The sequence below is a fragment of the Drosophila kikkawai genome, chromosome 3R (genome assembly GCF_030179895.1).
Source record: "Drosophila kikkawai strain 14028-0561.14 chromosome 3R, DkikHiC1v2, whole genome shotgun sequence".
Taxonomy (NCBI): domain Eukaryota; kingdom Metazoa; phylum Arthropoda; class Insecta; order Diptera; family Drosophilidae; genus Drosophila; species Drosophila kikkawai.
The window spans coordinates 9,590,255-9,618,200 of NC_091731.1; the positions used below are offsets into that span (position 1 = coordinate 9,590,255).

Sequence of the window (27,946 nt, forward strand, 5' to 3'; positions counted from 1 at the left end):
GCGTGGGCTCCTTCGACACAGCATGATTTCTGCAGCTAGTTCATTAGACATCTCCGCGTCTCTTCGCTACAGCGAGTCCTTTATTTATATATTTATTTATCGGACATTTATCATGAAATTACTGTAATAAGTTGGCGTGCCATGATTTATGCCACGAAATTATTTCCACTTGTTTTTCATCCTCCCCTCTCGTCTCGTGACGGCCTCCTCGCTGCCTTTCGCTTTCAATTATGTTCAGGACTCTTTGTCCTTCATCCTGCGTATGGATTCCCGATGATGGGCATTACACGAACTGCGGTCAAATCGCACGCACGCCTGGCTCGGCAACATTTAGCTAACTGATTTGTCGCCATTCATTGGAGTTGTCATTGTTGCTCTCGGGTTGGTTTTTGGGATTCTCTGCGATTCTGACGATGACAAAGGAGGCGGTGGCTGCCGAAGCCACTGCTGGTAAGCTGGTTTGTCTTGTTAGCGCTCTGTCCGCCGACATGTGTGAGATTTCCGGGGCCAAGAGTTATGGAGCGAAATATATCAAGCAGCAGTTTTCATGTTGAAGTTTGTTACACTTTAAGGAGAAGCTTTAGGTTTTCAGGGAAAACTTTAAAGCGTGGCTACTATATTTTACTTTACTTTACATACTGATTGTTGAATTATTATAAATTAAAGCTTTATTTGTTTGTTATTAAAACATCTCATACATGATTATTAAAAATATAAAAATATTTACAAAATATATATAATATTTATAGTGTTATTTGTAAGTTCTATATCATACACGTTTTTTTAGCTGACTTATTAGTCTTATTTTATAAAATGTATATAAAGGGAAGATCTATCTGTAGTATTAAATATTAAGCAGTGTTAAATATCCGATATTGTATATAATATTTATTAATTTATTCATTTGACTGTATATCTTGAAACTATTTATAGACTGAATTTTTTGGCTTTGAGAACTATTTCATATAAGAAAACTAATTCAAATATATAAACCCAGATAAGTATACATTATGCGACCAAAAATAAAGGGTTTATATTATTCATTCAAAAGAGAAAACATTGATAATAAAGATAACTTATAATAATTAAATAATACCTTGCAAATTAATGGGTGTAGTGAAGACAAACTTTATATCTTGCAAATACAAATAAAACAGAAACTACACATTTCTCTCTTTATTTTATATGAAAATATGGCAGTTATTTGGATAATGCCTTGCTCCAACATATCCTTTACTATGCATTGTACAATGCAATGCCTCGCCCCTAGATAAACCATTAAAACATCGAATAAAAAACTCAGCCATTTGCCTGATAGGCCATGGCATCGAGGAACCATTACCTGCCCCAATAAAAGCTGAGTGGGGCTGTCGCCATGTGACTGCGGTAATAACGACGGCATGAAATTCGTAGAAAAGTAAAATCAAAGCACAAAAACGGGGAGGCATGGGGGTGTAGTGGGGAACAAAGAGAGAGAGAGAGAAGTGCCACCGAATTGACTTAATTCCTTATTGTTGTTTTGGGGGTTTCCTTTTCGACGATTTGCAGGGCAGAACAGCTGATTCGGTTTAAGAGCGAAAGCTTCGGAGAGCAGGACACGTTCCACTTCCAGGCTCTCTGGCTCTCTTGTGCGTGGAGCTTAACCCACATTGCCGACGAGGCCTGAAGCCTGGCCGCCGACTAACGTATGCTTCAGTCGTTGGAATACACTCGTGCGCCGTGGACACAAGTTGAAATCGCTCTGTCGCCGGAGACTTGCACGTGGCAGCGGTACTGAGGTCCTTTGCTCTCCGTCGTTTCCTCTCCGCGGGCGTGTGTATGTGTGTGTGGGTGCTACAGTAAATGTGAGCAATTGAAAATGTGTGCGTTTCAGGCAAAAGTTGTCCTTTTATCTACGCGAAATTAAAGCGAATCGACAAACACATGCGTATCCTGTGGAAATGTAAATGTAAATGTATGCCATGGCTTGAGAATCCGCGTCACCGTCTCCTTTGTCTGCTGCCTTGCGGCATTCCTCCAACTTTATTTATTTTATGCCACTCTCCCGTCTCACGTTTTGTTGCGTAGGGCAGGCGCCCAAGAAGTGTTTGCAGAAATCAAACCAAACGAAAAAAAAAGGATGAAGAGAAATAACGTTAGCCACATAGCTCACACTCCACTTAACGGTCATTGACGTTGGCGTTTCATACATTATTTTTTTTGTATTTTGTTTTTGGGAGAACAGAACCCGTTGCATGCCTTTCATTTGTCCCGCCGAAGCACGCCTTGCATGCAATTAGGCCCTTGTAAGTTTAATCGCCGCGGATGGAATAATTTAGCCAGGCGAAATCGGCAACGACACCGTAGCTCCCAGAAGTAGGCAGGCAGGGTTTCAATTGCTGAGTCCTAAAGGAGTTATTAAAAATACTTTTTTCGTTTTCATATTGACAACTCTTTTCTTTATTTTACTATTAAACATTAATTTGGTTTTACGCCTAAGTGAGCACTTAATGACACATAGAAATAAACATATATTAGTTGATTTACAATACATCCTCAGGTTTACTTTATACAAGTTAATATTGAATTAAAATATTTGTATAAGCATTCAATTATTTATCGCTGTATTGCAAATATTCCCCAGGTGGTATTCATATATATTTTATTTTAATATTTCTCTCAACTAATTGCTTTAATTTTATAATTACAATGGACACAGTTAGCAGAAAATATTTTAATAACACACAACAGTTTTTAATAAGCAAACTAAATGTAATCTATTTTATATAATTGGTTTTGTCCATTATTAATCTACTTTGTAATCAAAGTCAAAAGAAGCTTTAATATATTTAAATATATAATGCTAACTAATAGTTAAAACTAAAACTAACTAAAATTAATGATAATGATACCGCTCGACTGTGTATTAACAAAAGAGGTGTTTATATTACATATTAAAGTTATAAATTAAATGTTGTGTATGAGATTGGTTTTGTGAAAAAACAATATTATTTTGTTGGAGTTTTCTGCTTTCGGATTTCGCTAATAATTGGATTTTCATGGGAAAAAGCTTTCATTTATTCAGTAATATTATCTGTTTTGAATAATATTATTTTACTTTTACTTACTTTTTATATTATTCAGAAATACTTCTTATTAATGAATCAGTATACCTTCAGCCGAAAATATACGTCTTTGTTTTTTAATTTTTTTTGTATATTATTAAGAAATACTATTTACCTTTTTAACAGAGAATATAGGTTATATTTGTAGGCAATTTCATACAAAAAGCTTGTATTCAAAATATAAAATCCTTTTATAAATATTACATTTCAATAGAGAATAAAAACTAAGCCAAGGGTAAACGTTTTTTGTCTTTAACTATATTTATTTTCTATACGGTCTGCTTGCATTTAAAAAAACACAGTTTCTCGTTGATTTATTAATAAACTAACCAAATCTGATGACGGATTATATTTTCAATGATTTTTTTAAAATGCCTTATTTGCCTTATTCATAAAACTCGCAAATACATATTCATTATGAATAACAAATTAAAACTTGCGTATAAAAATATATATTTTTTTAGTTAAGTAAAAAAGGAACTGTTTTTTATCGTATCCCTTTCATTCTTGGCCACGGAATAATCAAATATTTAAATAGAGTTATATTATTCCTTACTGAATAATAATTTTAAAACTCATTTTTTGCATCACTCTATTGGTCAAACTAGCACTTAATACTTGAAAATACGCATCGGATTCGCATTCATATCAAAAAATAAATTCAGGCCAACGAGTTTTTCTTCTCTTAGTAGTTTCGACAAAAACCATTTCAATATGTCGCAACGCAAATAGAATGAAACGCGAGAATTCCCATTTGTAAATATACCAAAAAAATATAATAAAACAAAAAGTGAATCTTTAATAAACACGTTTGGCTGAACGGTACTATGTAGATTTAATAAAACTCGCTTGCTTTTTATTTATTCGAAGCCTTAAAATAACCCAAACGCAGTTCGGCAATATTAAAAATAAATGAAACCCCAAATGAAAAAGGAAATTAAACAAATATAAATGTAGCAAACGATTCAATTTCAACATAGGATCTAACAAAAACGGCGAACAAAAGCAAACAGAAGCTGAACCCGTGAAAAGTGAAAGCAATTGAAATTCGGCCAGAAAAAGACTTGAAATAAAATGATTTGTTGGTGCGCGATATATGAAATATCAACAATTTCGGCCAAACGGTTTCCCGATACCATGTACAAAGCAGTGAGTGTGCGTGTGCAATTGTGTGAGCACCTACAGAGCAAATAAAAAAGGAAATAACAACGATAAAGGACGAAAAGGATACGCGAGCTTAAAAGAAAAGGATTTTCGACAGTCCCAGCTGACCGGAGAGGAAGCAGCAGGCACGACCCCCGGATTATTTTCGCCAGCAGTCCGGACAATAAAACTGCCAGTGGTCATAAAAAACAGCAGCCGTACACATGGATGTGTGTATATAGATCACTGACTTTTCCAAGGTAAGTCGAGGACAAGACGAAAGCTTATATTGTCAATTCAGTAAGGCAAAGATGTGTCTCCAAGATCGTCGAATGATTTACCCGTCACGGAAAAGTGTGTTCGCCGCTCAGATCAATCACATTGTTCCCTAATTTAGCCCGGGCGCTGCGTCAACAGAAATAAAATCAATTCAATGAAGATAAATGAGTTCAAAGTGAAACCCAAGACGCTAGCGTATATATTATAAGCCAAGGCTTCGTCCTGACTGGGTCTCCACTTTCACCAGCGATTGGCAGCGGTAATAAGCGATTACAATGTCGCAAGTCTAAATCCAAGTCGCAGCAAGGACGACGCCGCAGTCACGTGCGCCGCAGGACCACAATGCGACGCAGGTGTTGCGGGAAACGGATGTCGAAGGATATCGCCAGGCGACACAGCACATCATAGGAGTCTGGCGGTGGCCATAATTTACCCCGACACCCGGCGGCTGTCATAAGAAAGTTTCATCTTATTACTCATACGCACCCACGCCAGGCCAGGCCAGACTCTCTCTCGCTGATGAGCAGGGAAATCAAATTAATCATTCTGCCAATGATTGGAATGATTTCTTCTGGCTTCCCTTATCGATTTGGATTCTTGGGCCTGTCTGACACGCACCGAGGTACCTGAGTCGCTATTTTTAGTAGGCGCAGCTGTTGGCTCCCACTTTTGGCGGCTGAAGGTGGAGGGTGTTTTCCGGGGAGTACTGCATAAATTAGCGCAAATAATTATGCAGATTTTTTCGCCCGCTTTTATTGCCGTGCGCAAATAAACGCCGCCAGACGAAGAATGACGAGCTTGTTTTGAACTTTTGAATATTTTAACGCTCCATAATTAGTCGGCGGACCAACTTGAAAATTTCCCCTTTTCATTGCTATATTAGAGGTGAACATTCGTTGAGCGAACTTTGCCCATTCATTTTACCGAACTTTGACTTCCTTTTATTTTCAAAGGGAAAAAGGAAATGATGTCAAAGTTGCCTTTAAATTTAATTTAAAACTTGAAGGATCCTGTCTAGGGCTTTTATATTATTTAAGTATTTATTTTAAATGTTTAAAATGTTTACTTTTGTGCTTAATATTTGCAAATATATAAGGAAGAAATTTAATTCGTCTCTAGATATGATGAGTTACTTGTCTTGAGATCAGGAGGCAGGAACCTAGACGATATTATGTGCATACAAATGTATATTAGCAAGTTAAAGTAGCAAATAAAGGTCTCAAAATCAGCCAATGACCAATTTAGAAAGTAATTAAATGTTTCCTGTTTACGGTTTAAGAAGTACTTAACTTATTTCCATGACATTTTTCATTTTTTATATTTTTAATTTTACTATGACATCTTTCATTGCTCTTCGTTTGTAATTTGAAATAAATTTTGTACACTATACAGCTGAAAAATTAAAATTTCCAGTGCATAGAAACTACTTTATTTTCCAATTCAACACTGGATAAACTCCATAATCTTAAATATTTAATAACCAGTAAGCTGGGTAACCATGTCCATTTTCTGCATGTCCTTGTCTTTCTCCTGTAACGGAGCACCTGATCCGAAGAACAATTGCTCCAGTTCCTCCGCCAAAAACAGCGGCACAGGTAATGAGATTCTCCCCCAAAATATGCTCGACTCGTTCACGTGGCACCAGAGGGGCTTTCTGATATTTTCGCGCAACCCAATCATCCACTGCGTCAGTGCTAAGCTGGCAATCCAACAGACGAACTCGGTGCAGTTGGAGCTGCAAGACCCATCTCGGGGCTTTACCAGAGTCAGTTCCATGCACCAGCTGACTACAGGTGGAAACCCCGCCAACTGAGTGAAGGCCGCCTTCTCGGGCACGACTCTCTTTGTGGCAGTGGCCGCAGCAATTGACGGCAGACGATGAATCCTCGTGGAGCGCCGGCCCGCGTAGTCGACGGTAATCAAGGCGTCGGCCATTTCGCTGACCACCTGCTTGGGTACCTGCCTAGCAGCAAGCACCTGACAAACTAAACGCGGTGCCATCCCAAGTCTAATGGAGTCTCCTGTCCATTTCTTTGAGATGGAGGGGGGCGTACATGAGCAGAACCCACTTAAATTTCTGTCAAAGCAACTTGAACTCCGCTGGTGGAATATCTATCTTAAAACTGCTAGATGCCTTACGTACTAAATTCGTATATGGAGACGGGAAAACTTGTGTCTATTATTCATTAGCTAGTTACTAACCCGATTTCCTTAATTTTCCATAAATTCATTCACTTATTGTTTTTGGTATAGTCTATTGATTCCAAAGCTAAGTAATTCGGGTTTTAAATAACTCAGTCGTTTCAAAAACCTGAATAGATTGAAACCATTCTTATTTCTTTTATAAAAACATAATTTGAGCTTTATAATATTTGGGATACTCATGAGATTCATAAGTAATTTAATATTTATTCTCGAAATACATTGTTAAATGTCCTTAAGTATCTTTTTCGAAATGAAAATTAATTACAAATTGTTGTTATAGAAACATTTTCAACGCTTTAAACTAGTAAACATTTTAGAACTAACCACTTTTATATTATATTTCAAGTACGTACATTACGTTTAGTTGCGAAATTAAAAAAATACTTAAGCATTTTGCAAACAAATCTCCCTGCTGTTTGTTTGCTTTGATATTCATCACGTTGTTTTCCCAACGGTTAGCCCTTGGAAACCGCTCACAGTTAGCATAATATGCTGCTGCAGATAAAAAGAAATATTTTCCACAAACAAGCATGCATATCCAAATGAGCTACTTTCGCAGCCAGCACTCCTCGCTGTGCGTACTTGAATTGTCAGCGCAGCAAACAACGAGATATCAGCAGAGTAATGCCAAAAAGCAGAACAAATGCAAACCAAAGGCTTAAAAATGTACACAAATTGCACTGGCACAGTTAAGGATGTGTAAAGTAACCTTGGGCCACGCACACACACACCACAGATACAACAGACACACACTTGTGTGAACAGATACATGTGCACGGGGTGGCTACCAGATGCAAAAACTGGTTTCAGGGGTGTGGAAAAAGTGCCTGTGACCTTGTTGTACTCGCCAGTTGTGTTCTGATAAAAAATAAAATGGCTCTTAAATTTCAACAGTTTCCCTAGTTTTTTTTTTTTATGCAGACAAGGACTGATTTAAAATGGAAAACTGACACGATGGTTCAATTTCATATGCATAATTATAAACGACCAATTAGTTGTTACACCAGGCAGAGCAAAAAATTTGAATAATTGAATTATATTTATCAATAAAGTTGTGAATTCTGAATCTATAATTATGCCAAAAAGGGGTATTATATGAAACAATTTTCACTTTGATAAGAGGATTTAAATATTTTCTCTATTACGTGAAATTTATTAAATATAATGCGCCATCAGTGATTTTCATTATTCTAGTTACTCTTAATTATTTTTATAAATAGTAGTATTACTGAAAAAACTATCCAATTCTCATACATTTTGATCCACTCGTATTCCGCAAATTAGATTTTTAAATGTTGTTAAGATTTCATGTAATGAACCGCCCTCACATTCTGATCTAGGGGTCTGACTATATATACTTATTCGTTCTATTGGGTTGCTGCATCTAAATGCTAGGTCCCTTAACTCTATCAGATCGGGATTTTCGCTGTCGTAATATTGACTTTTCGAGGTTATTACACAATCGATTTGTACGTTAGTTTTAGAACAGTCAAAAGGAGCCTGCCCATCTTACAATTTATTAAAGCAAATTTTATTAATTCTTTTTTTCACCAAAATTTGTCGACTTTATCTTATAGATCATATGAAAAGCTGCAACGGCATACATAGACGGACTCTCGGAAATTAACTTCCCTTCTCGTCTATTGTTCAATAATGTTTCTGAGTTTGTCAATTAGTTTAGTTCTTTGTTATTTATCAAAGCCTTAGATGACATAGCTATATAAATCAGAACAGTGAATCATTGAATAATAAGACTACTTGTTTGGGTACCAAATTACTTATACCATTGTTTCAACGTGGGTCTAGTTTCCTTCTAAGCAATGTCGTCTGAGTATACCAGCATTGTATACAACATTACGCGACAATAAAATACAAAATTGATAAGAAATTTTTAGGTATTTAATACAAATACGACAAAATAGATTTGCTTTTAAATAAAGATTTTATATTGAAATCTAAGTATCAAGAAGTTCAAGCAGGTTCTATTTATATAATAATCAAATATAAATAAACTAACAAGTTGCATTGTTGTAAGCTAGAATTCAACTGGTGCATCCCCTCTTAAAATATATTATGTGACTGTACATAACAGTTTCCTTTCCTTAATTAGTAATATAAGTACTAATAAAATTCATTATTTTTATCAAATTCATAGCACGATGAATGCCTGCCAATTGGCAGCTCGTCTCCTCAACGCAGCCCTGCAGCACAGATAGTCTAAATGACCAGAAGAAAAGCACAACGATCCAGAGCCACATCCAAATAGGTGAAGACAGTTTGAGAATAGCTCGCCAGGTCGCTGAATTCGAAGCTCCGCTCTGCCACGATGGGGGAAAGCCAGCTGCTCCTGTTGCTACGGCTGCTCCTGCTACCCGCTGTCCTGCTCGGCTGGACGGGATGTGCCGAGGCCTCCACCTCGGACATTTACAAGAATGCGCGGTTGGGACACCGCATCGTCCAGACGCGCTACGGCCGCCTGCACGGACTCATCCTGCCTCTGGACAGCTTCCGGTTCCTGCGATCCGTGGAGGTTTTCCTGGGAGTGCCATATGCAACTCCACCCACCAAACAGAATCGGTGAGCAAATAATATGTTTTTATATTTAAAAACTAAAAAAAAACCTTATATTTTTATCCGTTCACAAAAGATAATTAAAGCAATTTAAATTTATATTATATCCAAGCAACTTGCTTAAGGCTTAAACTAGGTTTAAAAATGTTTTTTTTTTCATCTATACTCATCTTAAACATTAATCAAAAATTAATTTTAATAATCCAAATTAGATTTAGCCCCACGCGAGCTCCGGCGCCTTGGGACGGAATTCGCATCTCGGATAAGTACAGTCCCGTCTGTCCGCAGCGCCTGCCCAATATCCAGAATGAGACGGCGGCGCTGGAGAAGATGCCCAAGGGTCGCCTGGAGTACTTGAAGAGACTGCTGCCCTTCCTGGAGAACCAGTCGGAGGACTGTCTCTACTTGAATGTCTTTTCGCCGGTCAACGGTAAGTGCAAAGAAATAAACCTTAAAGTCGTATCCCGGAAACCCGGCGAAAGTAGCCAGCCAGCCAGGCACAATTTGAGCACAAAAAGCTGCACATAAATCTCATTTAAATTCAATTAATTAAGATTAATCGTACGCCACGTAATGCCAATAATTTCTACGCAAAGAAAAAGCAAATGCTCACGTAACCGCTGCGCAAATCTTATCGCAAGTGCCACCCCACTAAGCTCGCAATCCCTGGGAGAGAGCCGGATCCGGCGGAATCGCTAATCTGAAGCGATTCCCCCGCCGGAGAGCTGGCGCAATCCGCTTGGCACGCAAACGGAAGCGTTTAATGGGTCATGAGAGCTCTTGGGCTCCTAGCTCTTGGCGGTGTGTTGAAAGGGAAAAACGCCATATCACAAGTTTCGTAAAATAAATACAAAAAAATAACAGAAATATTTGCATTATGATTGCAAGTCCTGATGTACTAACAGAGTTTTGTTAACCGTTTTTCCGTACTTTTTCAGCCGGTGCAAATGAGAAGAAGTTGCCAGTCATTGTGTTCATACACGGCGAGTCCTTCGAGTGGAGCAGCGGCAATCCCTACGATGGCAGTGTCCTGGCCAGCTACGGAGAAGTCGTGGTTGTGACCCTCAACTATCGGTTGGGGATCTTAGGTAATTAAAAATAAATTTTATAATCAAATGTTATAATCAAATTAGCATTCATTTAGACTGGAATACAAACGTTCTAATATTAACACCTTAATTTATTTTTCAATTCAATTTGTTTGCCTTACAGGTTTCCTCAATGCCAATCCCAATCCACATGCCCATGCGAGGGTGGCCAACTATGGACTGATGGATCAAATGGCCGCGCTTCACTGGATCCAGCAGAATATCCAGAAGTTCGGCGGAGATCCCAACTCGGTGACCTTGGCGGGCCACGGAACTGGGGCGGCCTGCATCAATTACCTGATGACCTCGCCGACCATGGTCCGTGGTCTCTTCCATCGTGCCATCCTGATGTCAGGCTCTGCCTATTCGTCCTGGGCGCTGGTCGAAGATCCAGTACTATTCGCCATCAAGCTGGCGAAGGAGGTTAACTGCTCGATACCCGAGGACATTAATCGGCATCACGAACAGATTGTCGACTGTCTGAGAGATGTGCCGCTGGAGGATCTTTACAGCGCAGACATTCAGGCGCCAAACTTTCTTACGTCCTTCGGTCCATCGGTGAGTTTTAATGTGGAAATAAAAATGGTTCTTTTAAGTCTTTAATATATATTTAATCCATTAATGTTCTCGATGGCAAATTAAATGCCAGTTGAAGCCAGAACCAAAAAATAAGTTAAACCTTTCGTAACAAAAGAAATGCAAAAGATTATTACTATTTCTGACAAAGAAATCGTCGTTATCTCAAAAGAGATTTGGCCAAGGCCAAAGTCTCTTTTAAAGACATTGCTTTCGTTTCTTGCTGCACTAGCTCCCTTTTGTCTGGTCCTCGCTTCAACGGACTTTATTACTTACTTACTTGGACCGCCCCTTGCGCCTGCTCCACTACCCCTGTCATTTACTTGCGATTCGCTCTACCGTCCTCGATTTCAATTTAGGTTGATGGCGTTGTCATACGACCCGGACATTCCAATCTCGATATCGATGATTTAATGGCGCGCAACTCCAGGCGTTCGTCAGCGGACTCCGGCTTCCAGTCGAACGCCGGTGGTTCCGGCGGCGGAGGCGGAGGGAATGGACCCGGCTCCGGTGGATCCGGCGGCGGGGGAGGAGGAGGAGGCGGCGGCTTCGGATCGGCATTCGGAGGGGGATACGCTGGCGGAGGAGGTGCCGGCTCGGCCAGCATGGGTGGTCACTATGACGTCCTGTTTGGCGTCGTTACGGGCGAATCGATTTGGCGCTTCAGTGCTCACGACATTCAAAACGGTTTCGAGGGCGAGAGACGCGATAAAATTATCCGCACTTACGTCCGCAATGCCTACAATTACCACCTCAACGAGATATTCTATACGGTGAGTAATTTCATTTTTTCTATTTTTATGTATTTTTTGTTTATATATATATTTTTTTTTGTCTGCTTCTTGGTTCATAAATCTTGCCAATCAGATTTGGCTTCCCCTCCAAATGACTTCTTGGTGGTCGGGCTTGTCTGGCATCAGTTAAAGCTTAATTATTGCCCTTATCGGGGAGTTTACTTCTTGACTGGCAAAGTTTTTTTCCTAAAAAGTTTATAGACAGCTGCCAGATGAAAGAAATATGTTTCGGCATAGTGAATCATTTATTTTCCATGAAAAATGTCTCGAGTTACAATTTTAGATGCAAATGAAGTCTGGACTCGACTTGTGACAAGGCAAATCTTTTTCTTTTCTATAGAGAATGAAACAAATCAAATTGTCTTTAATTTTAAATTGAAAGCTGGGTGATTTTGGGAGATAAAAAATTCTGAAAAAATAATCTAAGCACTAGGACTAAATATATTTTATGATTTTAGACTTTATTTCCTCTCAAACATCATTTGGAAAGCAAATAATTGACTTTATTTCCATTTCTTTAATTTGAAATAGATAAGAAAATGATTACGGTAAAAACTTTTTGGGATTCATCTTAATTTACATCAAAATTAAGTTTATTTATAAACCAAACATATATATAAAGTAGCCTTCAACTGGGCTGCTTGGCCGCCCTTCAAGGCCATTCCCATTATACTCCATTAAAATGATTAAACCCTTAGAAAAGTTGATGTTTTCAATAGAGTAATTGGCTGCAAGCAAACACTTCTAGATCCCAGGCACAAACAGGCAAAAGCAACAGCAGCTGCAACTGGAAAAAGTCAATTAAAATGGAGGCACTCTCTTTGAAAGTGTGTGTGAGCCAGTGTAATTATAATTTCACATGGCGAATGAGTAACATTCGCCACTCAAACAGACACACACTCAGACTGTATAAATGTCTGTCTGCATTTCATTTTTGCGCTCATGTTTCAGGACATTTGCAACTTTTTAACATTTTTTCACATTTATGCTAGCTGCTGCCGCTTCTGTTGTATATATTTATTTTATGCTCTCTTACTGGCTTTTTGTTTTTATTTTCGCATTGTGCAAGCGGGCGAAATGGAAGGCAGTTAACACGCCATCGCTGCCAAAACATTAACACGCTTTATTTGGCAAATGTGTGCAAGGACATAGACGCACACCTACACACGCGCACATGCCACATACACACTCACACACACATGTACCTACTTAAAAGCGCACAAGCAGCACTTAACCCAAATCACAGCAAACACAGCGGAGAAAAACAGAGAGGCATCCCAACGACAACCGTCAACAGTCAGAGTCTGAAACTGGAACTGAATCTGAATCTGAATCCGTCGCTGTAGCTGTAGCTGTAGCTGTATTTGTATCTGAATCTGAACCTCAGCCTCGGTCACCATTCGCCACATTAACACACACGCACCGTAAATGCGCTTCGGTAGATGATTCTGTGTCTGTGTGCACTGGGAGAAAAGTTTGTTTAGGTCTGTGACTATCACTAATTTAGAGTCACAAGAGAATGAAAACATGATCTTTATTTTTTGGCACTCTTGGCATTATAAGGATTAAACCAGGAGAACATACAATTTAATATTAAAGTTAAAGGAATACATTAATTATCGGGTATGCTCTTGTACACAGAAAACATTTTCGTAGGTTGAATTTACTATTTTTGTGGGTTGAATTACAGTAAAGTACAGTCAATGTATTTTGTTATTGGATTTTTGCCTGTACGAAACTGTTGTTACAGCCAATTACAGTAACCCTTACGTTCCAAATGATGTGTGTATTTTGTTATTGGCTTTAGAGACTGTAATTTACTGTCAGCTGCAGTCAAAACACTGTTCGGTTTACGTAGCTCAGAGAGAGATAGGGAGAGAGAAAGAGATACATTTTATTTTGATCTCTCTCTCTCTCTCTCTCTTTTACGGCAGAATCATGGTTGGATTTACTGTAGAGCAGTCATATAACGTAACGTCGTTACGTAGCTTACAGTAAATTCAACCCATGATTTTGGGTTGGGGCACTTTGACAGTGATATTGGTTGAATTTACTGCATGAATTTTTTCTGTGTAATAATAATTTTAAGAAATTATACATTTTTATACAATATATTTTAAAGACAATTATTATTAAATTATTTTGAAATTTATAAATAAAAAGAATTTTTAAATATGATTTATTTTCCTAATGGAACCCCTTTTTAATTCTAACAACTATATAAACTGCAAGATTTTTCTAAAATTTCAAACCAATTTAACTGAATAGCCTTTTCTTCAGTGTGAGTGCGAGGCGCAGATATATAATATAAAATATACACACACAGACATATATATTAAGAAGTCGTAAATTACCAGGGCATATATCACGATTATAGCGCTCAAGTCCGTATTTATTTTACTTCATTATACTTTTGTACAACCGCAACGCAGGTCCTTATTCATACTTCACAAGGCTCGATTTATATAGGTCATAGGTCACAGGATTGAGTGCCAAGGCAATCCCCAGCTAATGATGACTAATCAAAAATCATAATCGACTGGGACATTTTACAATCATTTATTTATGCTTGCCAAAAAAAGTAAAAAATAAAAATATGAAAATCCCAAATCATTAAAATTCGCCGGAAAGGGACAACTTTTCCAAACAAAAATCAATGTTATCCCAAAAATAGATTCAGAGCAAAGCACAGCAGCAGCTGAAATTCCATGTTAATGTATTCCACATACAATTGTTAGATTTTTCCTTTTATTTCTTTTACTTCATTTTTGTTTTTTGTTGATAGGGTTTTTAAATTATGCATGACATCGATTTTACAGATGCAGTTTGTGGTCGTTTATTTTTCGCACACATGCTGGTAGAAATAATCATTGGGGTGGTAACAAGTCGTCCTCCTGCTCGTTTTGCGGTGGTGAATGGCCACCGCAAACAAGGACAGCAAACAGTTTCAATCCGCTTGTAATCCAGCCAGGATTTGACTTGGCACACATGCAGCCAATGCAAATCTAAAACCAGCTCATTTACACTTTAGAAAATGCAATTGAAACTGGTAGGAATAGGAAAATGTTCTTTAGTTTTGGGAAAAAATATTTTACTAAAGAAGGATTTAATATAAATAAATATATTAAGGGAAGAAATATTCTTTAAATTCTCTTCTAACATTTATTATTTATAATTTGGTGTGTTCTAATACCTTACATTTTTCAAGTGTACCTACGTTTGCAAAAGGATTTTAAAATGGAAAATCCCATTCCTTTCTCTCCCCAGATCGTCAACGAGTACACGGATTGGGATCGCACCTCACAGCATCCGATCAACACCCGGGACACGGCAGTGGCCGCCTTGTCCGATGCCCAGTTCGTGGCCCCTATTGTGCGGGCCGGCGATATCCTGGCGGCCAACTCCCCACCACCAGTAAGCTCCTCCTCGCCCACCGGCTCAGCGGGTGGCAATGCGGCAGCCTCCACATCGGCGGGGTCCACGCTGCCCGCGGGTCGGTGTTATTTCTACGTGTTTGACTACCAGACAAAGGACGGAGACTATCCCCAGAGGATGGGCACCGTGCACGGCGAGGACTTGCCCTACATCTTCGGTGCCCCGCTGGTCGATGGTTTTAGTCACTTTCCGCAAAACTACACCAAATCGGAGACGGCTCTGTCCGAGGCGGTGATGATATTCTGGACGAACTTTGCGCGCACCGGGTAAGTAGGGGGATTGGGCAGGAGCCTCGGCTGTCCTAAGTGTCTCTGAGCAGTCTTAGGACACCTGCTGTCTTGTCTGCACTTTAAGCTCCACTTAAATGTCCGACTTACTCATGCACTGGGCAAAAGCAAGACATGACACAAGAAGTCAAGTAAACTGGATGGCCGAAAAGTTTTTGGGAGAACTGCTGCAACTCGGCTTACTAAAATCCTAAAAGAATATTTTCATTGGGATACTATTTATGAATTTTGTATTACAAATAAGCAATGTTTCTTTCCCCTCAAAGAATTAACAGTGTAACGTTTTCTTTAATATTTTCAGCAATCCAAACGAACACCATCGCCAGGACTCGTCGCTGCCCGTCTCAAAGGAGCGCAACCGCTTCCGCAGCATCACCTGGGAGAATTATGATCCGCTGCATCAAAAGTATTTGGAAATAGGTGAGCCAGCAGAAACTTTTCTCCAACTTTCTTTATTTCTGTGAGGGGGAAATTCAACCAAAATCTTCTTCTGAGCTTCCAAAGAACTGTGTGATTTGTTTGTAGTTGGAAATTGAAGTAAATACTATGTTAAAAGTTTTAGTCGATTCTTGTCTTCAATAAAACAATATTTTTTGGGCTGAATTTAAAACAGTCCCCGGCAGGAGGGGGTCAGCTTGTTAATATGCAAGTGGCTTTAGCTACAAAACATTTCTTATACATCTTTCACCCCCGAAAAATGCCTCCAAAATGCTGTATGGCTACTTTGGCATGCAGTAAAAAGAATTCATGGAATTCATGCCAAATAAAAGCTACAAATTTACAAGAAAAAGAACGGGGAATGAAGGCCTAAGCACACACAGCCAGCTGCAAAAAAAAAGGGAGAATCAAATTTAATTTGAATTTTAAAGAAGGCAACGCCTGAACATGCTCAGCTTGCTAACAACAGCAAATTGAGGGGGTGGTGGTGGCTCAGAGGGGCTGCAAAACGAGGGAGTTAACACACAAGTACTTGAACGAAATCTGAGTGGAGCAGGAAAATAAGCATCACAGCGGCGACTGTCAGCATATACTGGGGCTAAAGCAACACCAGGTAGATGAAGGGCAATCAAAACGCCCAGAGATTGTCGAAACATTACGTGAAGTGCGGGCTGGGGCTGGGATATGTGAGGGGAACGGAACTCGGGGCGAGGCATAAAGCTTTATGCCCGCGTTAAAATGGCACCGTTGCTTCATGTCAAATGTACGAAAATGTTATTAATTTCAAATTTTTCACACCTTTTGTGCTTGAGCGCGACAGGGACATGGGAGAAGTACACAAAGCCGATAGAAAGAGAAATATGCATATTAATTGCATAATGTGAGGATTACCAAATACCCTGAATTTTGGCGGAAATTCATTCTAGGAGTTTCTAATCGTCAAAATATACAACATTTTTTGTAAGGTGAAAGGAGTTTTTGGAATTAAAAGAGGATGTTTACACAAATAAACCTTAATTTACGGAATTATTAGATAAATGTACATTACATTTTATGTAGTAAATTAATTTATAAGTAAAAAAAAGCATATAAAATCCTTAATACCCTTCTTTGGTATTCCAAAACTTTTAGTAAGATACATAAATTTTATTTATAAATTTAAATTCAAATAGAAATCGGTTTAAATGGAATTATATTCAATGTAGATCAAATTAATATCAAAATCAATCTACCCACTTGACACACAAATAAGCCACACACTCTTGCACGCTCACCTTTACACAGATAGCGACAGATACGCGCGCTTAACGGTTTATGAAAATTACGCACAGGTTATGGCAATGGATTCGCCTTACATTGTGCACACCAGAAAGGCTTTTTTATATATATTTAGTCAGCTAAGAGGAAAAAATCCTGGTAAAAGGGGGACAGGGCCTGCTGACACGCACTTTACGCACATGTAAGCATTGAAGGACGATGCGTATCAAAAGATATGTCTGCGCTCCCCATCCTTCGCCTTACTTGCTCCTTTTTGTTTGATTTTAATTGAAACGGCACACAGCGACAGCTGACATTCTATACAGCAGACCCGCCCTCCCCACGCTTTGCTGCACTTTACATAAGCAAGTTGAAAGGATTCCGCCGTGAAGAGTTTTTATTTGATACGCCAGGAAACTGAAATCGAAATCAAATAATACGGAGGCAGGGGCTCCGGCACAAAGGGATCTCTTTCGCACACAAAGGCAGCTGTCACACATATGCGGCGTATACGTAACGCGTGTAGTACACATCGAACTATAAGCATATCTTATGTATAAACCGAGTATTGAAAAGGTTTTGCTACGTAAATTATGCAGCAGCAGCCCGAACGCCTGCAATATTTATTTCGGATTCGGATTTGCACTTGCGATTGATGATTGCAAGGGGAATGATTTTGGCGAACAGAAGTCCTTTTTCAAAATTTCATATTTCCCCACGAACGCTCCCAGTGGGCGAGTGTCGAGCGAAAGTTCAAAGGTGTGTGTGTGTGTAAGCCTTCGGAGGATTCAAGCGAGAATCATTCCTGGTTCTTTTCAGATATTTATAAATACATGAAGATATGAGGAAATACCTCAACTTGTTTACCCTCAAAACAAGTGGGCTACGAGAGTCGGGTTTTTGCAAGCTTCATTTGGAGACACTAGGAAAATTGTTACTATTTCTATTCTACCCACCAATTGCCAAAGTAATGAACAAAATATTATTTATTTATTGTATATTTATCTATATTTAAAGGGTATATATTTCTTAACTATTTATTGGTTTACATTTAAATAATTTTGAGATCGTCTTGCAGTACTTTAGAGTGATTTCATACCATATTAAAATTTAAAACTAATTTTTGTATTTCAGTAAAACTTTTTTGCAGTACATATGGCAGGTTCTTGGTAGAAATAGCTGGGGGCATCAAAAATTAAACAGTTATGTCGCTTTCACCCCGCCAAAATAAACAAGACATCGGGTTTGAGTACTGAGGACAGAGGATTGAGGCCTTAGGACTGAAGACTGAGGACTACAGACTAAGGTCTAAAGGCTATGGGCTGGGGTCTTGGGGGGCCGGAAACCCGAGAAAGGAGGAGGTCTGGCCTCAATTGAGCCAAGTGTCTGTCGCTCACCTTTTTGGCATGCAAATGACTCGAAAGTGGCCCAAAAGCAACAGCAACGGCCAAATGGAATAGTTTAGCATTAGAGCTATTTGCATGCATGCTTCGTGGGCGGATGAGTGTGTGTTTTGGTATCTGTCACATGGAAATGAAACTGAAAATGAAGATGTTTACCCTGACGCGCGTCCCTTTGTTTTCCGTTTTGTTTGCAAATCAAAAAGAAAACCCCCAACCGAAAAGAACCCTACTAACCAACGGGATACTCTTTAAATTCCAGGAATGAAACCGCGCATTAAGAATCACTTTCGGGCCCATCAACTCTCGATTTGGCTGCGTCTGATACCAGAGCTCCATCGCGCCGGCATGGAGGATGTGATAGCCAGGCACAATCTGTTCCGAAATCACGATGATATGGACCTGTACGAGGGACCCGTTAAGCCGGATCCGTTCGGCATATCAACAGCCACTGGATCCGCCGGCTCCTCATCCTCCTCCTCGTCGTCGTCGCGCCTCCTGCTCATCGATGAGCAATTGATGATGAAGAAGGGACGCGGCCTGAATGCCTCAGCCTATTTGAACGGCATATTGGGCGGTAAGTAGCCCCAAGACAAACACACAGACATGGAATCGCATTCATACGGCTGCACGGAAAGAAATTACACTTGTCTGTATACATATATTTTTGCTCAGCTAGAAAAATACATTTACAAAGTGGAGGTCGTAGTAAATAATTCGTGTCCAAGACTGCTGTTTTATTTATTATAAAATATTTATTAACTTAGTGTCTGCGTCCTTTTCCATCGCTCGATTGAAATTCAATAATGGAATTAATGTTAGATATAATTTACAACTAGTCGATATCATAATGAAATATTATCATTTCATAAGTTGATATACCCTGGCTTCGTTATTATTTTCGTTCTGTGTGGCTGCGGCTTGTCACTGTCACCTAAATACCTAAAAACAACAAATAAGCCGGCACAAAACGGCAAACCGAGCCCAAAGGAATAACGCCTATCGCCTTTGTAGATTGTATTTTGGTTTCGTCCCTTTTGGGCCTTTGTACAGTCTGCAGTTGTCGTTTAATGCGGTTGACAAAGGCCAAGCCGAAAGGACACTTGACTGGCCTTTGGGTTTTGGCTTATTTAATTGCAATTCTGCAGAAACTGACAAATTAAAATAAGGGTGAGCTTAACCTTTTCTTCGATTTCAGCCTCAACGCTTAGTTGCTACTCTGTTTTGATTGGAATACTTATAAGAAATAAAAGTCCTTTAAATGGACTTTAAAAAATGTGTAACATTTTGTATTCCATGACCATAATTACGCATTTTAGGGTAATGATTGGAAAACGGACAAATAAAAATACTAAGCAAGCTATATTATTTAAATAAAAGAATTATATCACTAATTTGAGATTACAAATTGTTGGAGGGGGGCGGCTTTAAGCTGAAATGCACTCGGATAAATAATAACACGTAGAACTTGTCGGGGTTTTACGCGACGTGCGTCGGGATGTTTATTTAGTCGTAGGTAAATTGGTACTAACACAATACAAAGAAATTAAAGCTAGGGAGAGCGGATTGGAAGCTCTTTGGACTGGAAGTCCGGAGGAAGAGGGAGAGAAAAGGAGAGCGTACGGGATCACACTGGCTCCCGAAATTAAACGCCTTTCTGGCGTGAACATTCTCCCCCCCCCCTTGCGAGGATACGCAGCAAAAGTAACAGCAAGGATTAGCTCTGGAAAGCGTAGGATAACGCTGAGCACTCGTTGGCATGGAGAAGAGTGTGGTGATCCTGTCCACACGACTGGCATCGGTCTTTACTACGACACGATCCCCCGGAATGGTGGTGGGCCAGGCAGTTGACGCAGTACTTCTTTTCTATGACTGCCTGGAGCCGTTTCTCAGCGCTAAGGCGCAGAAACCGGTGGCATTTCCGAAGAGGATGGTTCCCTTGGCAGACTCGGCATTGGTAGGATAAAATACCTCGGGAACGTCTGCTCTTGCTATCGTCGTATGGAACCCAGTAATTGGAGGAATCGGCAGAAGTGGTCACTCGTGTGGAGAACGAGGAAATCCTTTGGATGGGTGCAGGAATTTGTGGTGCGTCATCACGAGGATTCGGAACACTGGACGAAGTGTTGCTTGGATGCAACAATGTGTGATGCCGACCGTGACAAGTAAGACAGCTGTGGGCGCTTGTGCAATTACGGAGCGGATGACCGCTTGCAAAGCAATTTAAGCACAACTGCTTTTTCTCAATGTATGAAGTACGATCTTCTATCGTCATTTGAAGGAAGCGTGGACATTTACGCACTGGATGGTTCTCTGCAGAACACAAATCGCATCTTTTGGATAAGTGAACAATCCGCGTACTAAAGGATTGTAGTACTCGTGGCGACTGGTTGGAGATTGTCGGTTTAGACGAACGGAGGCATATCGTAGGAGGCTGGAGAGAATCGATGGTTTCCAGAGTTCTATGGCGCTCAGTAAGGAAAGAATCGAGTTCTAGCCACGACGGAATATCGGTTTTATTTGTTAAGGATTGCTCCCATAAGGAAAGCGTCAGCTTTGGAAGCTTCGTGGAGCACAAATAAACCAGGAGGCAGTCCCAATTATCCGTAGGAAGGCCGGACAGAGCTAGGGATGTGAGACAATTTTGAATTGTATTCTGCAGCTCCTTCAAGGCTGCCGAGGACTCACGTTCAATGGACTGAATGTTCAACAATTTCCTCAGTTGGCTGTTTACCAACGCGCGTTTATTTTCGAAACGCTCAGATAGGTTTTTCCATGCTGAGCGGAAACTGTCGTTGGTCAGTGGCGAATTTGAAACTATGGAATGAGCTTCACCACTCGTCTTGGCATTTAAATAGAACAACTTTTCTACAGGGGTCAGCGTAGGATTGTCGATATAGACCGCTGTGAAAAGGTCCCGGAAAGTCGGCCAGCGAAGATAATCGCCCGAGAAAACTTCCGTTTCGCACGAAGGAAGCCGACAGCCAGACGGAAAGGAATTTTGGGGCGCAGGAGGTTGGACTGTTGATCTGTTCCATGAACTTAGCGGCACACCGTTCATAAATGGAATAGGTGTCGTCGTATTTTGCCTTAAGGATAGGCAAGGTGTCCTCCGCGCCCTCTAACCCAACTGAAATCAGCTCTGAACAATCTTCGTACTCTTTCTCGACCTTATCCCATAGCGCTCGGACTTGGTCGAGATGGATTTGGCAAGAGTATTTGGATGGAGTGGGCGCTGCTGGATTGCAGACTCGGGACTCGAAGTGACTTAGACGGTCACAGATCAAAGTAAATTTGTCTAAATTTGAAGGAGCCATTCTGGATATTTCTTTATAATTTTTACTATAAATAGGTATTAAAATTTATGTGTCGAAGTTTGATTGGGAATTTAGGAACCAATCGGACTCGTAATAATTATTTTTGAAATAATTATTATATATAATTATTTGTGGAAAATTGTATTTTTCTCGTATGGAATTTAAATCGAGAATATTTGACTTAAATACGGAATTACGAAAATACGGTCACACTAGTGCGGATACGGAAGCGCACTTGGATTTCTAACTTAATTCGTTAGTTGGAATTTTAATATAAAATAATTTACAAATTATTTTATTGATCTGGACTTATGTGATTGACCGGTGTTGTATTTTGGAACCAATACGTGTGTATGTCTATTTGTGCACTTGTCGTATGCAAGTGCAAAATAGCGGAGATAAGGAGAGGCGGAAAAAATTGCCAAATATTGGAGCGTCGACTTGCAGACGATTATGTATGTATGTACATATGTAACTGCAGCTCAGGATAGAGCAAGGGAACAAATAAACAAATATATGTACGAATTAAATCAATTTATAATTTTAGTAGCTGCGGACAGTTATTGTTGTAAATTTGTAAATATACATAAGTTTCGGAGTGAAGTGGACTGTATTTGTAGTATGTATGTAATGTAAATAAATGCTAGCGGGAACACAGTAAACGAGAAGGAATTAAGAATAATTCGTAATTGGAAAGTTTTACTGTGGCTTAGGCATTTATTTAAACAAACACTTTATGAATTTTGGAACCCGTAGATCTTGTATAGAAATTATTTGGATATAATTTCTCGATTTGGGGAAATGTCAATGTTGACAGCGATTGTAGTTTTGTGGAGTGAACTGTATTGAATATGTATGTAAATGTAAATAAATGCTAGCGGGAACACAGTTAACGAAGAGGAATCGAGAACTATTGGAATTCAATTCTCACTGTGGCTATTGCATTTATTTATTTATTTAAACACACACTTTTGGATTTCGGCACAGAAACACAAATGTAGAAAATTTGGAAACCGAATTATTTTGAATTTGGAATTGGAAATTATGCTGCCGTGTGTCGGATCAATCGGACTTGGATTTAGACAATAATCTTACAGAGAAGTTAAGACGAATTGAGTTTCGCAAAACCTAACTGTATGACCGGCAGCAATAATGTAATGGACTTATCTGGTGCGGTGTTAAAGCCACCGGAGCTGCTGGTGGATGAAATCCGGCTCTGATGGACCAAATGTTGGAGGGGGGCGGCTTTAAGCTGAAATGCACTCGGATAAATAATAACACGTAGAACTTGTCGGGGTTTTACGCGACGTGCGTCGGGATGTTTATTTAGTCGTAGGTAAATTGGTACTAACACAATACAAAGAAATTAAAGCTAGGGAGAGCGGATTGGAAGCTCTTTGGACTGGAAGTCCGGAGGAAGAGGGAGAGAAAAGGAGAGCGTACGGGATCACACTGGCTCCCGAAATTAAACGCCTTTCTGGCGTGAACACAAATGTTTATTTGTTGAAAAAGAAAGTATTTGAAACCTACATTCAGTTCAGTTACCTTGCAATTTCTGTCAGTCTCCAACATTTATTAAGGTTTCAGTTGATGATTAGTGCCCATAATGTAAAGCCAAATCCCAAAGCCAAGCGAACATTTACAAATAAGTTATGGACAAGTTTCCCTAAATTGTGTCCTTTCAGACCTCAATTTTTAGGGCCCAGTCATTCGGTTAGATAACTCACACTCATGTATGCATGTGAACAGATGATCAAGCTATTTGAGATGAATCCAAAGTCAAATATTTAAGATGCGGTCACAAAGTTGTACGCACATGTGAGCATTTGTTTAATAACTCGACGCCAAATGAAATATATTCCACATACGCCATGTGGGGCGCCTCTCAAATAAAAGCAAATCCGAAAGGAGAAAACTCTTTCTATTTATTCGGCTCCTCTGCTTTTCGGTTTTCGGTTTTTTGGCTTTCTATATTTTTATTTTTTTCTTGTTATTTGGAAGGTTTGTTTGTTGGAGAGCGAGCTGAAAATCAACACTTTCGGTAGCAAAGATTTCTGTTTACTCTTGGCGTTGGCCTCGGCCTAGTCAGTGTTTACTTCACTTTGTGGTCTCGCAGCAAGTTAAATTGCAGAGTTGGCATTTTTGTGGGGTGTCCACATCCCCATTCCTCATTCCTCATTCCTCATTCTCCTCATCCTTATTCCCATCCCAAACCCATCGCTCCGCTGCCATTCTGTCCCCGGCATGACATTTCCATTTGACCCAGCCCCGAACTTGGACCTCCAGCTGGGGCTCTGGTTATTGAAATTGCGTCCGGGCCGGGATACGGTTTGGCTTTTGAATTTATATTGTGTCGAGTGCTGACTTTTGGAAATGCACTCAACTGTAATCTCTATAAGCATTAAGTGTGTGTAACCTTTTTTCCCTGTCTTGCACACTTCCCTTCCCCGGCAGTGTCTGTGGCATAAATTTCTCGTTTACATTCACCGGGGGGAGAAGCTGGTAGCTGAAAGCTGTAGCTGAAAGAGGGTCTTCTGTCTAAGATGCCACAAATGTAAATAGCGCATAATTTTAATGCACTGCACGACCCCCTTGGCCACTGCGCTCCTCTCGGATGGGAAGTCATTAAACCAGTTTATGTAAAACTCGTTGGCGGAAACTTTTTCAACACTTACTCTAAATTAACAGCAAACTTTGCTGCTTGTTTTTCCCCGTTTTCTTTATGTTTTTGCCATTTTTAATAAACTGTCCCCGCAGCTGTGGCGACTGCAGCTGCAGCTGCCTCTGCCTCAGTCTTTCCCTCAAACCCGGACGAGGAGTGAGTCCAACTCAAACATCAAATCCCTATATGGGGGCGACTGCGGGGGCGGGGCAGTGCCTCATGGGCGTGTCCTTGTTTCATGCCATAGCAACCAGCAACCGCTTCGGCTTACTTCCTCCGACGCTGGCTTATCTCAAAGTCAAAACTAAGACAGTCAATTTCAGGCGAAACTTTCTACTTTCCCCTAGTCGAACAACTAAATGGCCTCAACCCCCTTTAACCGTCTCACCCTACGATGTTTCCCCCTTTTCCAAGTTTGCCAATGCAAAATGCATTAGCTCAAAGGGGGCGGGGCTGTAGCAGTGGGCGTAGCAGTCGAGAGCTCTGGGCAAAGTCGGGTAAATTAGAAATTATTGAAATGTTGACTTTAGATGGTCGAGAAAGATGGAGAAAGTCACATAACGATGAAAGCGAAACGATTTCCACACTGAAATTCCAATTAAATTTACTGAAAATTATCAGACCAGAGTGGCTTAAAAGGACGGTTAAGTAGTTTCAAATTCTCATCAAAGAGTTTTGAACGAGGTCTCTAAAGTTTTTAATTCAGGTCCAAGCAATTCCTTCTTAGGGTTATTGTATATTACAATAAAGCCGAAAAGTACTGTAATCTGTAATCTGTACTGTAATCTTAAAAGGAAAAATGTGGTATGTCATATTATGAGACTAGAAGTGTGAACTGTAAGACAAAGAAGGGCCTGGATCTCAGACTAGAAAATAAAGATATATCGCTTATGTATAGATAATTGTCAAGAAGGTCGATATACAATAGATAAGTGCGATAAATCCATACTCTCTTTAATCCGATAAAGCTATTTAGTTTTGAATATAATCAGTGAAAAACACTTTTAAATGAAATAACATATTTCTTATATATCAATAATATACAATCGATCTATATTATCGATTAAATGCAATATTTTCAATAAAATATTTGGTGGTATATTTTTATCGATATATCGGACTCTTTCTCTCGATATGCAGTCCTAAACTATTCCGATTTAACTGATGACTAACAATTCATTTTAAAAGGAGTACTTCTTCTAATTAAAAATATCATAATTAGAACGCACAAAAATGAAAGATCATTTATTTCAAACGTTGATTTAATATTTTAATCGTTCAAGTCACATTCATATATATCATCAAACCGAGTATGTATTGGAATTCCAAAACGAGAAACGAAATCATAAATTTATAAAAACTGTAAACTTATTTTAAATACAGTGTGCGTTTATTTCCAACCTCTCACGACATGAGAACCTCCAGATCTCCACCCAGTTCCCCTAGTTTCCTTCGTGGTTGTGCCCTTTAAATCTTGATTGGGGCACAGTGCGTTTAAATTTAATCCACCCAGTTCGGTTTTGGCAGACAAACAACTAATCTGTGACCCAAACAAACAGAACGGAACAAACGGGAGCTGGCGGGCAGTCCCCGGAGGTGAAAGGGCGACTTGCGGCGGCTAATGTAGAATGCTGATGAGCGAGTGTTGAACCACAGACAACAAATGTTCATTTCAATTAGTGCACGGGCCAGAAACGCTGCAGAACTAAATCCGGCCATCAAAACAAACTTACAACCCGGCCAGGGCTGGAAACAAAAACGGAGATGCGGCAGATAAAAGAGAACGAACAGAGAGCACTGGGCGGTGGCAAAAAGTGGAAATAGAAGATGATAAAATGCCTGAAATGCGACAAACAGCTGTCAGCTTGACAGTCGACGACGACGCAGCCAGGCCACAAAAAACACCCAGCGATGGCTGGGAAATGTGGGTGTGCGAAATGCGGGAAAATCACAGGAGATCGGAAAGCCACCGAACAGACCAGACTCGCTAGAAGGCGGCAAGCGACAGAGACCCAGTGTCATATGGACTCGACATACTTTGACATGCTTTTCATTTAAGCGTTGACTTTGCCAACTGTGCCGCCTTGTCTTGCCTGCCCAAGTGTCTGCCAGCACCTCAGCACCGTTGGTTATACAACTTGGCCAAGTCGGGGCGACGGAAATATGCAGCTAAAAGCCAAAAAATCCACAAGGAAAACGATGGGGCCTCGCCGTAAACAAAGCAACCCCAACAAAATACAAATCGAAAGACGTGAAAAACAACTTTTCCGCAAGAAGTTTAAGTCTGGTTGGCAAAGTGTTGAAGTACTTGGATTTCTGTTTACCATGGTGATTGTCTCTGTTCAAGCTTTGCGGAACGAACTTTCCATAATGGTGTTTGCTTAAATATATAAAGGACATTTAAATATTAAAGAATTCAAAGACGTTGGACATTATTTTAAAACAAAATGTATCCACTACGAACCCTTTTTATACCCTTGCAGGGTATTATAATTTCAGTCAGAAGTTTGCAACGCAGTTAAGGAGACCTTTCCGACCCTATAAAGTATATATATTCTTGATCAGCATCAACAGCCAAGTCGATCTAGCCATGTCCGTCTGTCCGTCTGTCCGTCTGTCCGTCTGTCCGTTTCTACGCAAACTAGTCCCTCAGTTTTAAAGCTATCTGAATGAAACTTTGCATATAGTCTTCTATATACTCTCACTGCTATATATGTCGGAACGGGCCGGATCGGACGACTATATCATATAGCTCCCATACAAATGATCGATAAATTTTTAGAAAAAAATTTATAACTTGGCTGTTTATCAACATTTTTAAACCATTTTTTAGATATGGTCATTTTATATTATTCAAGAATTTCGGTAAAAATTTCATGAAAATCGGACGACTATATCTTATAGCTGTCATAGGAACGATCGGGAAATTAATAGAAAAAACATTATAACTTCGTTGTTTTTCAACCTATTTTTATCTACTCTGAGATATAAGCTTATTTTATTAGTTCAGAATTTTCGTATGAATTTTATGAAAATCGGACAACTATATCATATAGCTGCCATATAAACCGATCGGTAGATGGAGAGAAAATGTTAAACTGGGAATGTAAAACTGTAACTGTCAAACTCTAAACAATAAGTATAGGTAAAATTTAATGAAATAATATCTGCAAGGGTATACAAACTTCGGCGTGCCGAAGTTAGCTTCCTTTCTTGTTAGTGTATATATTTTATTAAATATTAACGACATCTTTTTAAATCTCTGTTATTTTTTAAAGTCTCTTAATAATTAAGGTAGAGACTCAAATTCTTGGCCCCAGCAATTCCTTTAACGCATTTTCAATCCCACTGAGTATGCTTTCAATGCCATTTATCCCATCATCGAGTTCC

The 27,946-nt window shown here is 39.6% G+C and overlaps 1 protein-coding gene across 6 annotated transcripts in view; it reads left to right on the forward strand.

Moving 5' to 3' along the window:
- The first annotated feature begins 1,715 nt into the window (after window positions 1-1,715).
- Nlg4 (Neuroligin 4) overlaps window positions 1,716-27,946 on the forward strand; it is a 49,402-nt gene continuing 23,171 nt past the window's right edge. For 3 of the 6 annotated variants that reach the window (XM_070287088.1, XM_070287083.1, XM_070287087.1), the window contains exons 1-10: window positions 1,813-1,844; window positions 3,975-4,507; window positions 8,887-9,308; window positions 9,515-9,732; window positions 10,241-10,390; window positions 10,515-10,948; window positions 11,326-11,739; window positions 15,028-15,461; window positions 15,784-15,902; window positions 18,840-19,154. In XM_070287088.1, coding sequence (XP_070143189.1) covers window positions 9,058-9,308; window positions 9,515-9,732; window positions 10,241-10,390; window positions 10,515-10,948; window positions 11,326-11,739; window positions 15,028-15,461; window positions 15,784-15,902; window positions 18,840-19,154 — 2,335 coding nt within the window. In that variant the 5' untranslated portion in view covers window positions 1,813-1,844; window positions 3,975-4,507; window positions 8,887-9,057. Of the gene's footprint in view, window positions 1,779-1,812; window positions 1,863-1,917; window positions 1,955-3,974; window positions 4,508-8,886; window positions 9,309-9,514; window positions 9,733-10,240; window positions 10,391-10,514; window positions 10,949-11,325; window positions 11,740-15,027; window positions 15,462-15,783; window positions 15,903-18,839; window positions 19,155-27,946 lie in introns of those variants that run through there. The other 3 variants (XM_070287086.1, XM_070287085.1, XM_070287084.1) reach the window with 3 other exon arrangements.